This window comes from Chiroxiphia lanceolata, chromosome 1, assembly GCF_009829145.1.
Source record: "Chiroxiphia lanceolata isolate bChiLan1 chromosome 1, bChiLan1.pri, whole genome shotgun sequence".
Taxonomy (NCBI): Eukaryota; Metazoa; Chordata; class Aves; order Passeriformes; family Pipridae; genus Chiroxiphia; species Chiroxiphia lanceolata.
Window position 1 is genome coordinate 133840161 of NC_045637.1, and position 14155 is coordinate 133854315.

At 39.1% G+C, this 14155-nt stretch overlaps 1 protein-coding gene across 6 annotated transcripts in view; it reads right to left on the reverse strand.

Annotated features, from left to right (window-relative positions):
• Nucleotides 1-14155, reverse strand: part of ADAM22 (ADAM metallopeptidase domain 22) — a 130752-nt gene that overhangs the window by 51854 nt on the left and 64743 nt on the right. For all 6 annotated transcript variants that reach the window (XM_032678940.1, XM_032678849.1, XM_032678765.1 and 3 more), the window contains exons 5-7: nucleotides 6093-6175; nucleotides 2398-2461; nucleotides 1719-1788 (exon numbers count right to left, since the gene is read on the reverse strand). In XM_032678940.1, the coding sequence (XP_032534831.1) occupies nucleotides 1719-1788; nucleotides 2398-2461; nucleotides 6093-6175 (217 nt within the window). The remainder of the gene's footprint in view (nucleotides 1-1718; nucleotides 1789-2397; nucleotides 2462-6092; nucleotides 6176-14155) is intronic.

Here is a 14155-nt window from a genome sequence, read left to right on the forward strand (position 1 = left end):
TATAACAGTGTGTGCTTTTACTATCACTGATAGCAAATAATCCCTATTACTTGAATTTTTTCCCTTTCTAACATCAAGATTGGAGCTGATGATACATCCAGTTCATTCCTAATGCAGTGCTGAGTGGAAATTTTAGCTTATACAAACATTCTTTCAAAGATAAGAGGAAAATCTTGGCTTCAAGGAAGATTTCCTTAGGCTGATCAAATTGATAAATTACAAGAATAATAAGGAACGTAAGAAATACTGATGACATACCGTAGCACAATGCTTGCTACTAATAATAATAATTCTGCTGTAGTACTTTTAAAAAAATCAATCATAACAATACTACTAGCAATTAATTGCCAATATTATTTAAAGAAAAAAAGACAAGTCAAGACAACGCTCAGCACTCTTCAGCACTAGAAGGGAAGAGGCAGGACCACGCAGAGACATCGATGGGGCTCTTGTCCTCTGGAGCTGTGGCTATGCATGGAGGATGACTTAAAGAGAGATAAATTGAATAAACACTGACAAAGAAAAATTGTGAGATTCTTAATGAGGATGTATTATAACTATGGAAATTTTCACTACAAACCTCAGAAATGCCTTTTCAAACAATTTTACAAAAGCAAGTATGAGCATGTGGGAAAGCAGACTGTGAGTTAAAGTTTACTTCTCCATATCCTACAGATATTCTTCAGAACCAAAATTAGGCGAGCCAGTTGTAGCAATTTCCCTTGGCTTTTTCCTCACTAGCTCTCTGAATTATTCTTTGCTTGACAACTACCAAACCTGCACACACTGTGCTCCAGGGAAGGACCATTCTATGTGCAGTACTCAGCACCATAAGATCTCTGACTCAACTGTTACCACAGGACAAAAAGTTTGTAACAAGAAGACTGGATATTCATAACTCTCCTGAAGAAATTAGTCTAGAGACGGTTTGTACTAAAACATCAGTGTTTATGACGAAAAGTTTTATTTATCTAGGATATATATTATAGAGTAGGAAAACGCATCTGTAAAATTGGCAGATCCTTGACAGAATGGGGATATGTCATAAATACTGCAATTTTAGCTTCAATTAACATGCCAACTTCTCAGATGAAAACTCATTTTTTTAAAAAACCCTTCTCCGTCCATACAAAATGTGAAAAGTTCGTGGGCATTCATCATACAAACACTTGAAACCACTTCTGCCTCTATATTCATTTGCACTGAAATGCATGGCTCTCATCAGAGCCGGTACTGTGAAAGATGCTGATTGGACTGGAGATGAGAGAGTCACTGAACAGCAATGACATTTGGCAAGTTCTTGTCTCCCATGCTTATGCTCACACCATGGTACTTGCCCTGTATCTCAAAACAGGAAAAATTCATGAAGAGTTATCAACCACTGGCAATGTAAGGTTTATTTTTATCATCTTTAGGCTACCTCAATCCTTTCCACTCTACAAATACTAGCACATAATTCAGTCCATACACCACATGATTTTTTAAGAGAAACATATATCACAACATGAAGTTCTAGGAGAGGTTTCGTTCATTGGATTCAGGGTTCTTTTAGCACTTTCATCAAAATCCTTTTTTTCAGTGCCTTTTTATTTAATTGGGGAAAAGAAGATACATAAAAAGAAACAATATACTATCAGAAGATGATCTATCAAATGGCATTAACAAATTTGGCCTTAGACTAAAACATTTCATAATTCATGAATAGTAAAAAATCATACCAGATGGTAGGTCATCAGAAGGAAACTCAAACAACTTGGATTTGTAAACAGAGTGGAAATGGAAGTCATCCTGTAATAGTAAATAATTGCAAGAATTAAACTGGGAAAAACTAATCCATCTCATGAGCCTTAAATAGACAATTGCAAAGGTTCTTGTTATCCAACACATATACCAGTGAACATGTAAGTTGCAAGGCACCGTTCTTCTTTACCCAGTTATAATATGATCACTAACATCACAGTTAATCATCTTTCACTGGAAATACCTGAGTATATCAGAGTGGCTGAGCATGCCTAAAGCTAGGCTTAAGAGAGCTGCCCAGGGAGAGTTAATGAGAGTTGCAGGAGATGCTGAACTAGAGTCAAGGATGAACCAGGAGGAAAATGATGTCATGAACCCACAGCAGGAAGTGCCAGACAAGGGGACAGGGCTTCTGTTGCTGGTTCCAAGGGACCCTCATCACCCTCTGTGCTGCAGTGCTCTAAAGTGTTACGGAGTACACACATATATATATAAACCACTGCCTAATTTTTGTCTGTGATGATGGAGTCTTACACATGAGGTAAATGAGTGGAGAATGAGGGGATGATCCTTTGGTCCCACAGCCTTACGCCTACCCTGCACCCATGGATGACTGTAATCAACAAATACAGCAGGACTACTGCAAGGTCTACTTACATCTGAAGTGTAGTTCTCATCTGGCTCAATAAGGTAAGTATGATTTCCATCATAGAACATCCCACTGTCAAGAGCAGGAAATGTAAATACTGATTTACTAAACAAATACTGGTGCAACATGGAATTAAGTTTAAGAAGTTCATATACTTTAAAAATTTAAATATTTAGAAAAGGAAGCAGTTAAAACTGGTTTCAGGAACTGAATGCAATTTTGGACCAATCTTTTGTTTCTTCACTTCAGAAAGAAAGATTTTCTCCTGTGGTGAAACAGACTGTTCTTTCTTCCACAAACCTTCTCTATAACATATACAAACACCAAAAAATGGACTAATTTAGCCAACTGAAAATCTAGTTCAAAGCCCCCACTCCCGCGCAAGAGATATCTACCTTCAACAGATAAGTAAACAACTTGTCTTTATGAACACACATATTTGGAACATAAGAATAGCTTTCCTCAAATAAAAAAATGTTATTTAATTGAATTAATGTTAGGTTTTAATGGGTTTTATTAACTCTTTCCTCAGCATTTCATTTAAAGATAGTGTTGATACTGATATTACAGTAAGAGCATAAAGTCAAAGAGTATTTCTTATATCACTACCACTCTGATCTTCAAGCAAATCAGCATATTTTTTTAATACTTTTGCCTTTATTTCAGTGGCATACGTGCATGATTGGGATTAGGTTGTATCAGCCTGTCCCTTTCAAAGGGCCACTACTAAGGTCTTTAAGCTTGGCCATAAATATGAACTGTGAACTCAAATTAGGCACAGAGCCCTCAACAGCAGCACAAAAGCAAGATTATTTATTTATTTGCATTACTCTTAAAACCACCCAAAATAAACACTGAATTATAAACAACAAAACCAGATACTTTTCTTTTTTCTTATGCAGCAGGTTTTCCTAATCAGCAAAATTGACAATTACAGAAGTATCTTGGGTTATTGACTGTATAACATACAGCAAGTGTGAGCATGAGTAATTTCTAAAATGTAAAGCTGTTTCACCATTCAAATTACCTGTGCTTACTCTTTAGAAATAAATACTGTCTACACAGCTTAGGTGAAATATTCTAGCACCTACTGAAGCTTCTTTGCTTGGGAATAAGGTGAGGTTGGGGAATATACTGTAGCTTTTTATCAGGCCAAACTTCCAATTGCAATTTTAGTTAAGCACAGTCTGCAAGACAAAGCTCTATCAGCAAACAGCTTCTCGTGAGACTGGTGCACCCAGCAGCACTGATCTCTGATCAAGTCACTCAACAGTGACAACAATAATAGTCACAGCTGACCTATAGATCTGGCTTGTCCTCTCAAAGCGTTAATGGCTCTTTTCCAAACAACTTCAACAGCCCAGTGTCCTGTGAATAAACCCCATGCTCATGGATGTGTTAGAGAGAAACCAACACCAAAACATGGGCCATTTCAAAAACCTGCATTTTGATGATGTATAGTCTTCAAACAATCAAACTTGTAGGCGTGAAAGTCAAATTTGCAGCAGTAACGGCAGTTTTAACATTCACCACCAGCTGGCAGCAAAATCCCAGACCTGCCTGCTGCCTGTACTCTCTCCTCCAAACCCAGGGCTGCCTGACTATAGCTTATTTATATCCCAGCAACCGCTGTGTTTTGCATTCAAAGTCTTTTTTGTGTTAACCCATAGGAAACCGTGGTTACAGCACATCTCACAGAAAACAACAACAAAAATCCAAACAAAGCGGCTCGCTGGAAGTTAAGGTTGCAAAGGTACCTTTGTCATTAGTAAAGTCATTAAGAGAAGACATTCATAATTGTAACTATTCTGTCAGCCAGTCATCTGATCAATTTAACTAATAAAAGGAAGCACACAAAACAGACATTACCAACAGAAGAACTTATAATTTATGATTAAAAAAGCCCAACATTTTCTCACATGTATGAAAAATTCTGCTGTTACTGGCCGAGATCCAGAGGTACTAATATGCAAGAGAAGAGACTGGCATGAACTTTGAGGATATGAAGCTTGTTATTCGATTAAAGGCATCTGTTCTGTCTTATGCACTTCTTAAAATTCATGAAAGCAAATGTCCTGCCCTGTAGACCTTATTAGAAGACAACTCTTCCCAGATTCCCTTATTCCAGCGAGGTGCTCCAAACTGTGGTTGAAGCGAAGGAACTCTGTGCCAGTGTGAGTTTCTAGTAATTACTTATCATTTAAATTCGACTGTGTAGGAACTAGTTGTAATGACAGAAATGCAGCGCCAGAGAACGTGAGTTTAATACAGCTCGGGAAAGCATTACTTTCTCATACTGGATGCTCTAATTACCAGCCTGCTAGAGAAAGACCGTGTGAAGGATAACTCTGCTGAAACTTTATTGTAACAGGAAAAAAAAAAGGGGGGGGAGAGGTTGAGGAGGGGAAGATAACTCTCAAGAGAGAGCTCAATCGCACAATTAAAAAAATGCAACATTTTTGATGCATCATTTTGACCAATTTGAATATCAGGCCATTTAAGAATACAGAGCAGCAGGATGCTCAGTCTTAAGAATAAACTCACAAAAAGAGGGCAGGGAAGGACAGATGCAGACTCTCCTTCCTTTCTGCTTTTTCTCCCAGGAGTTAGCAGAGGCCAAGACCTAATGGATCATTGCTAATGGAAGCCATGCAGTGGCTCAGGATGCATTAGGATGCTACTATTTTTAGTCTCACTGTCCATACTGAAACTGGGCTCAAGTTTCTTGAGCTGCACAGCTGTTAATCAGGTAAGTGCAAGGATGCAAGCCTTCTGCATGCATTCTCGCCCTTCCTAACAAAGAACATACAAGTATAAAAGAAAGACACTACTTAAATATATGTACTTATATGGTTGATACCAGAACTACAGAATAGCTGAAGATAGACAACAGGCTGAAGATTTCCATCAGCTAAGCCCCGTTTTTGCAGAAAAAGGCAAAGCTCACATAACCTCCACACTTGCCGCTGTGACTTTTCAAGCTGACCTCAGTATCAAAAGTGCTGAGATCCTGTAATTCCCAGGTGCAACAGGCACTGAAGTTGCTTGGTTGCTCTGAAAACCTGACCAGCATCATTCAATAGTACCAAAAGTAGACAGGTCCAAAAGCTGTACAATCAATAACACAGTTTAATGTAACCCTCAGATGATAGATGTTTTAATTATATTTTCACTAAAATTATGAAATTCAAAGCAAAATTATTGCACCATTTTATATCTTTCCTTCTAGATTTTTCAAGATTTTACTATATCAAAGGTATTTATTCAATGCCACAACTTAAGGCCAGCAATTCTGCTTAAAAAAAAAAAGGATAGTACAAAATAAACTCTAAACTGGCATTTTCTTTGTAAAGAAATTAGAAAAGAAAGATAATATACATCATTGTAGCAAAAAGAAAAGACATAATTTCCAAATGGTACACTGGTATTGTTTTCATTCTTGTAGAATAGGATGTTTTCAGCTACTTCTACTCTGCTGTCTCTAATAAATTATCTTAAAACAATACCTGGCCACTGCCATAAGTACTCAGTTTGAAAAAAAATAATTCTGAAGATTGTTGAGTACTTAATATTGGTGACAAACTAGTAGGAAAATAAATAGCATTTGTTTTACTATATACATATATTATTTTACTATAAATAGCTTTACTTTCCTTCAAAGAGTAATAAAAAAAGGCCAGTAAAACTAAAAGAGCAAACTTACTGTAATCCATGGCATGTTGACAAGGCAACAAATGATACAGGATTTCCTCGAATTTTTCCCTGATAATAGCAATGTTCTCCTCCCTGAAATTGGAAATTGAGACTGTAAATCCACAAGACATCCCACAGTATCACACACCATACTGTCAAACACTGTTTTTCCATAAACACATATCCAAACCGCTCACATGACACCAGGAATTGACTATCACTCACAAGGGTGTTCATCCCATCTCCTTTTAGCCATGCTTTCGTACTTAGACAAACACCATCCGGACATGCTACACCAAATGGAGATATCCCTGACATCCTGAGACAGATTTCAGAGACAAATTACTCCAGAAGTGCTTATCTTTCTTCATTGACCAGGAAGAGTTGGAAGTAGGGGGCTTAGGCTCAGCATCTGCTCTGCACATGGCTACATCAGACAAGATGAACTCTGCTCTGAGGGTAAGGCAATTTCCTTCTTCTGAGGAGAAAGGTATTTAACCAAATAATAACCACAGAATACCAGAATATTCCGATTTGGAAGGGACCCACAAGGATCATCGAGTCCAACTCTTAGCCCTGCCCAGGACCATCCCCAAGAGTCACACCATGTGCCTGAGAGCATCGTCCAAACACTTCTTGAACTCTGTCAGGCTTGGTGCTGTGACCACTTCCCTGGGGAGCCTGTTCCAGTGCTCAGCCACCCTCTGGGTGAAGAACCTTTTTCTAAGATCCAAATTAAACCTCCCCTTACACAACTTTAAGCCATTCCCTCAGGTCCTATGACTGGTCACCACAGAGAAGAGATCAGTGTTTGCTCCTCCTCTTCCTCTCATGAGGATGTTATGCTTCAGTAAAAAAAAGAGCAAATCAGAAGTAGTCACTAGGGTAACAAAAATAATAGAAACTCTAAGTGTAACTAAACAGTAAAGAAATAAAACGAAAATTAATATCTGCCTCTTCTGCAAATAAAATATACACCTTTCAAATCAAATCCAGCAGACCCTATTCAAAAATTCCCCCTAGTTTTACTGACAGGGATGGAAGCCCTACTGCATGTGCACCAAATCTGTTCAGTATTGAACCATGTCAATACTTGTATGCAGAATTAGAAAAAAAATCCAAACTTCCCTTAAATTCTCACTGTCACTCTACCCTTCAGAAGAACTTACCTATTAGTGCCTTACCAAATTCAGCTATGTTGTAATGCACTAATGTTGATTAAAGGACTATGAAGGAGATTTTCAGTGCGCCTTTTTTTTAATAGCATTTATTTGCAAATACTTGTTTCATCAAATGTGTAGTCTACCTAGCCTAATGTACCCAGTCATGTGAATATTTATGTCCATTTACTGCACAGAGGGAAAGGCATTACAATTACAGCTTTTTCAGAAGCCAGCAGTCACTTGCACGATGCATAGCATAGTCATTTTAAACATCTGACATTAACTGTTCTTACATTTTATGTTTCAAACATGAAAAAAATTATCAAGATGAGGCAAAAGGCGAGAAAATACATAGAATCTGTAGGTAGTTTTGTATTTTGATTGGGAAATCCTGTTCTGTTTTCTACAAGATGAGCAAACTGTTTTTGAAAGCAGCTACAAAGCATGGATGCCACTGGTATGAGGTGCTCTCCTTAAGAGAGTATAGGAGCCTGTTTATCAGAGCACAGCTGCATGCAGGGAAAAGGACTTGACCTCAGCCTGATCACTGGAAATTGCTAGTTCCTCTTCAGAATCTTCACTGGAGGGTCCGTGCATGCCATGCTGCTGCCGGACCCCAAAGCACCAACACAGAACACCCGAGGCAGCAACAGCAGCAGCACTGTAGAGAAATGCAACACCTGACCCAACAGATTACAAGTGACACTATTTGGCAGGCTCGTTGCTTCACTCAGCAAGAGAATCCCTGTGGCATAGCTTCTGTTAAGTGTTACACTTCCCTCCCCCGAGTTTCATTTAATCTTATTATTTCCTCTCTTCTATATACCACTTTTTTCTTCCACTTGCTGCAGTGACTGCACCTCCACTGCCTATCTATCTTGGCATCTTTGCCTTTGGTACAGACACAGAACACCTTCACCAAACTGACCTGTACATTAACCACCATGATGCCCATCATGGCACTTCTCTGCTCAGATGTCTGAAAGAAAACTGGTGCCACACAGGTAATGTTCTGTCTCATGTTGGTGAAAAGCTCTGGGGCTGACTCGCACCAGGCTACAACAGAGTGTCTGGTAGAAGGTGTAAAACACATCACCCTTGGACCAGCATTTCTCAGGACTAACAAGGGTTTGGGACACAGACCAAGTACAACGAAAAGGAGGTGGTTTGAGTTTCTGCTTTGCACTCACGTGCATTTCAGCCACCAACATCCCAAGTTACGTTAGATTTCAGACCCTACATTGTTTTTCCTGAAACCTTGGCTCATTTTCTCCATTTTATTCTCCTTTTTTACACCTATTTACTTCTATATCTTAGCTACTTATAGCTCTCTTCATTTGAGATTTTCTTTCTTTCAATCTGCAGGTGTCCCCCACTACAGGATCATGAGACTGCTTAAGGTTTTCAGGTCTTTTTTGGAATATATGAATAAAAAGTAAACAAAGAGAAACTCCAATAGGCAAATAACAAAACTAACAATCAAATTATGTGGACGATCTAAAACCTTATGAGTAATAAAATACTCTCTAAAGAGAATTCTTGCAGCAGTATTCCTGTAAAAGATATAACTGGAATAAGTGCATGAATATGGGAATAATGTTGAAAAGACTATCAGTAGGGAGTTGTAGAGAGTTCTAGCTGTGGAAGGATTTTGGAGTAATTACACAAATTGGTTTGTTCTCAGAAAATGTAGTTAATATGTACCAGAAAAAGAATCTCAGGCTCCATTACCTTGCAAAACCATGTTTTTGCAAACAGGAGGAGCATTTTTTCATACTAAGAATCCAGTCTGTGGCTCAAAAGTGTTTTTTGATCTTCTTAATGAGAATCAAATAAATGCCGCATGGCAGTACCTTCAAATTAATTTATTCTGTAATAAATCCATGGGAAAAAATTTACACATACAGATCTAGAAAAGAAAAATGTAAGAAAAACATCTCTAAATTCTTGCCTGGGAAAAATATAACTCAGACACACAACTTCTATTCAATCAAATCAATTTAACTCGACTCATTGATCTACTAAAGTTCATGGTAGTTTCGGTGGAGACAGAAACACAATTGTGATCTCAGTCTCAGGGATCAAATCTTATCACTACAAAATATTCACTTCTATATGCTGTCATCTAGGGGATATTTTTTATGTATGTATTTACGTTCCTATCACTATAATGTAAGTCCCTTCAAACCAGTTAATAAAATCAACTTCAGTTAATAAAATTTAATTTCATTTCTTCAAATGAAAATAGGTTTTTTTCAAGTACTTAATGCATTAGTGGTGTGTTGGTTTCTTTCTGAAAAGAACTCTTCAGCATAAGAAATCCTGCTGTCAGGATACTCCTAAGTGAAGTTCTGAGGATTTTTATAATCTCAGCAAGGAAGTAGGAGGTGATGCAGTGACATCAGATGGCACAAGCACTGGATGGCTCTGGGAACAGTGATTACTTACCACTCCTTACCGTGTATCAAGTGGACAAAACATGCCAGTAACATGTGGCATGTGGTGGGAAGGCTATAAATTGTGTATTTTCTATATGGAAGACTCATTTTCAACAGTTCACAAAATCGGTGGAGAGAAGCACTTAAAGCTACAAATTCTGAGACTGGAAGTGTTGAAGAAACCATCCTATGTGGCACTTACTGCTGTGGTTTTGTTGGCATAGTGGTGTTTGGTCAAAGGTTGGACCCAATGACCTTGGAGGTCTTTTCCAACCTTAATGAGTTTATGATTCTATGGTTCTGTACTAAGAGTCAGGGACTCTACAGGTCAATGTTTTCTTTAGGGCACATGTAACTTTGGACAAGAAGTTTACTGTCATTGCCTTCCTGTACTGCTGAGGCTGAAATTATATTGGGTTTGACATGTACTAAAGCTCTTTTATAGCAAGTGCTATAAAAAAATACTCTGTACAAGAGGAGGAATCACAGTATACGGGAGATCTAAGACCACTAAAGGACTAAATGTAATCATTATATCTCTCTTCTTTTCCTCTGCTCTTGGAACCACTCCCTAAGGACTGGGATTGTCCTCTCTGTTGGTATCTGTAGCATTGAGATAGAAGCTGAAAAAAAGATCTTAATTTTCTTCCTAAAAATATTCTGGCCCCATATGAAAATTAAGACTTCCCCCATAGGGAAGAGTTGAAATCAGCATCAACAGCAGTTCAGTCCAGAACATCAAGGGTGTTTTGTGAAGAGCTGCTGGCTTCCTGTAGCTATTAGAGCATCTCTCTGCTCTCTCAAAAGCAGGCAATAATTGCCAATCTCAGCAAATCAAACCTCCACACCGGCCTTTGTCAGCTACTGGGGAATGGTTTTGTGTAAGATAAGAGGAAATTAGACCGCTCTTCTAACATATGCCAGCCATAAGCGTGAGTGGCACATTTACCATTTCTGCTCTAAAACTGAACCTGGCCAGTATGGAGTGTGGGAGGAAATTAGGCTACATGTCATCTCCTGTGAGACGAGGTCAGCCTGGTGACAATGCCTGTGACACAAACCTGCAACCCACACAGGCACACACTCACACCATATCCAAGGGCACACTAATGCTACAGCAGAGACAAGTTCAACATTTTTGCCCCCACAAGGTGCTCAGCCACTGTTCATGCTGTGGTTTCCATCACGCAAGGCAAATTTTCTGCCAATGCCATTGGCACTCTTGTCCGTTTCCTTGCATCAGTAAGTTATCCTCCCTTCATGAAACTTCTCAGCCTTTTCAGTGACATCCAAGGGCAATACAAAATATACAGTTGTTTAACAAGGAGTCTATTGAATTGGAGAGATAAAAATGTAATAACCTCCTACAAAAAAAATATAAGAAAAAAATCAGAATGACCCCAGGGTCGATTAAAACAAATTAATCTTTATGATAGTGGTCACTTTGTGATATAATCTTCATCTTGATGTTTCATTTGCCTAATTATAGCAAAATCCTGAATTAGAGGTATTTGCCCTGTGAACTGCTACAGCTCATTGCCAATAAGATGCAATCTTTTTGCCCATGCCAGCACAAGTTTCCCTGCAGCCTGTCAGGTAGGTAATGTGCCAAAGATACTAAAAAATGAGAAGACGTAGATGTTAGCAATAGAAGTAAAAATCTGTCCTCATTTTTATCCTTTGAGATAGTTTGTCCATAATCAGAGAGGCACCAGCTGCTGAGTAGACACAAAAGAGATGAAAACACATTAACCAATACTCATAATAAAGGGGGAAATAACTAAAGCAACATGCAGTAATCGTGGCAGTTCACTCTTCTCTGCAGTCACAGTGGAGAAAGCATCTGCTGACCATACACTGACAGTGTTTGCTATTCGCTTCAGAGACCATGACCTTCCCAGGGGAGGAAAATAAGGATGCACATTCATCTGCTTTTGAATCAGATCTTCAAGTAAGCCATTTTCTGCTATTAGGAGAGGTGATGGCCAGTAAACATCATGCTACACTCTGGTACTTCCTTCTTCTACATATTCCTATTTTAACACTCATTAATCCAAAGGAAAAGAGATTGCTGGTCTAGTTCAAATCCTAGTAATACATCCCCCTCTTTCCTTACAGCAGAAAGCTCCCAAAAGGCCACCTAAGGCTCAAGACACCGTTCCATGAAGCGTCAGATAATGAGTAGCTTTTTAAAGAGCTACCTGTTGTGGGGCCACTACTTGCCAAACTGCATAACTAAGACTGCATGAACAATAGCAACAGGAAAAGAAAATGCACACTTGCTCCTGACTACTACAGCAGAAAACGACCTGTTAGGGATGGGTTTCTATTTTTAAATAGAAAAGTCAAAATGGCACTTTGACCTATGTAACTGTAATGAGAGAGAGAACATTTTTTTCATTGACATGTGCTTCAGTAATTGGTGGGGGGCCAGCTGTGGGGCTCTGCTGCAGGACAGCAGAGCCCTGGGCTTAGCTCTTACACAGCTCAGTAACAACTTCAGGGACCCTGGCACCACCTCTTTGCAGGGTATGTCTCCGGACCTTCCTATGGTGTACTGCAGATGCCCGAAAGCCAAACATTTTGAAAATGTGAAGGATGCCCTCCCTTTGTAGGAAGACAGCTATCACATGTACACATACACCTCAGAGCCAACAAGCTGTAGTCACATTAGGTTATAACGCTGTTTCAAATTCTGAAATCACAGAGATAGATTCCAAAATTAGGATAAAGCATCACCGCTTCCAAGTCTTCCCCACAAAATGCCCATATTTAAAGACTGTTGCCAGTGCTCTTAACAAATAGAGACACACACGTATGTGACAGGGTCCTGCACATGGGCGACTCACTCCAACTGCCGTCGGTGACTCACAGTAGGCGCTTTCAGCAGATGGCACAACATATCAGCCCAGTTTCCCGGTTCAGAGGCCAAATGAGGCTTCTGTTTACTGCCCAGTAGCTATGACAGAAGATGCTCTACGAACATAGCTGCAGGCTGTGGACAGAGAGCTCATGCCAGCACAACACCATCTGGTCTGGAAGCTGCCTTGGCATCTGCTTGGGAAACAGCCTCTTGACTTCCCTTGCCTTACCTTGGCATTAGAGAAAATTATTTTAAATATCAGCTGCCAGACAAAGATGAGGCAGAGGAGAACAGGTTACCTCTTCCTGCCTACTCTGTTGTTGTCTTTTAAGTCAGCTCTTGTAGCAGTGCCTAGTGTCTCTTAGTCATGGTGTCAAGTCATTTTTAACGACAGGTATTTTTCCATTCCTGCATGCCTATTCCAGGGAAATGGAAGCAAACATTTTAAGGGACAGTATGAACATAATTTAAAATCTACCCATACTAATCTGTCTCATCAGGTCATCAGCCTACCCCAAGTCTAAAGCCAAGTTATAAGCATGTGAGTTAAAGGATTACTATAAACACAACACAACACGTACGTGGATACCAATCAGTCAGCAGAAGATAATGTCTTGAGGAAAATGGAGAAAAACACCACACCTTATTGGCTCGTTATTTCTGAATAACAGGAACTCCTTTTTAAGTGAAAATTCACAGAGCTTGTGACTGTATCTAGAAACATTAACCTACTGTATATAATACACTGCCAGGTTGGTATCCATAGAGAACAACAGACATGTCTAGGCAAAGCTATTTACAGAAGTCAAGATGAAGAAAGTAAAGATGTCAAGCCAAAACACACTTAAGTCTTACATGGAAGTGCTCCTTCAGAAGTACAGCAGCTTCTGTTTGCTTAGCTAATTCCCCCTCAAAGGGATTAAGTTAAACCCAAAAAGATACTTTCATTTTTTAGTAAGAGCATCTACAAAGTGATTATAAGTTCTTTAATGTTATAGCAGTAATTAATTTCTCTTAGTTATACTCAGTCCTCGCATGGTCTGAGATTACCGAACATTTGGTTGCTACCACTTTCTGGTTATGTATGCTGTATGTTGTAGCATACAACAATATGGAAAATAACTCACAAGGTGAACAAAGTCTGGCAAGACTTTTCTGCAAATTCAAGCTGCCCTCCTTCCGGGGCATGTGAAGACTGCAGCAGAGTACACAAGAGGTGACTCCTGATGGTCACAAAGTCACTCGACTTGTCACTTCAGCAGAACTAGGACTTTATCACTGGAGCCCACATCTGCAGTAAGATATACTTTTTAAGCTCTTGAAGACTCCCACTTTCTGACAATTTTCTCCCCTCCAGAACTAGCTAAACCCACTGGATTAATTTTTTTTTTTGTCACAAAGAAAAAGGAGACAAAATAATTAAACCTGCAAAATCCTACATGAATCATGATCAGAGATTCATTCTAGTGTAGTATATGCAAAAACATGACCTGGGAATGACTCCTAATACAGAAAGCTGCCACTTCTAATTTTCTTCTTCTTGGTAGCAGAATCTATGTAGAAAGTAAGCTAGTAATAGCAGGGAGATAATCAGATATAAAAAATGCTA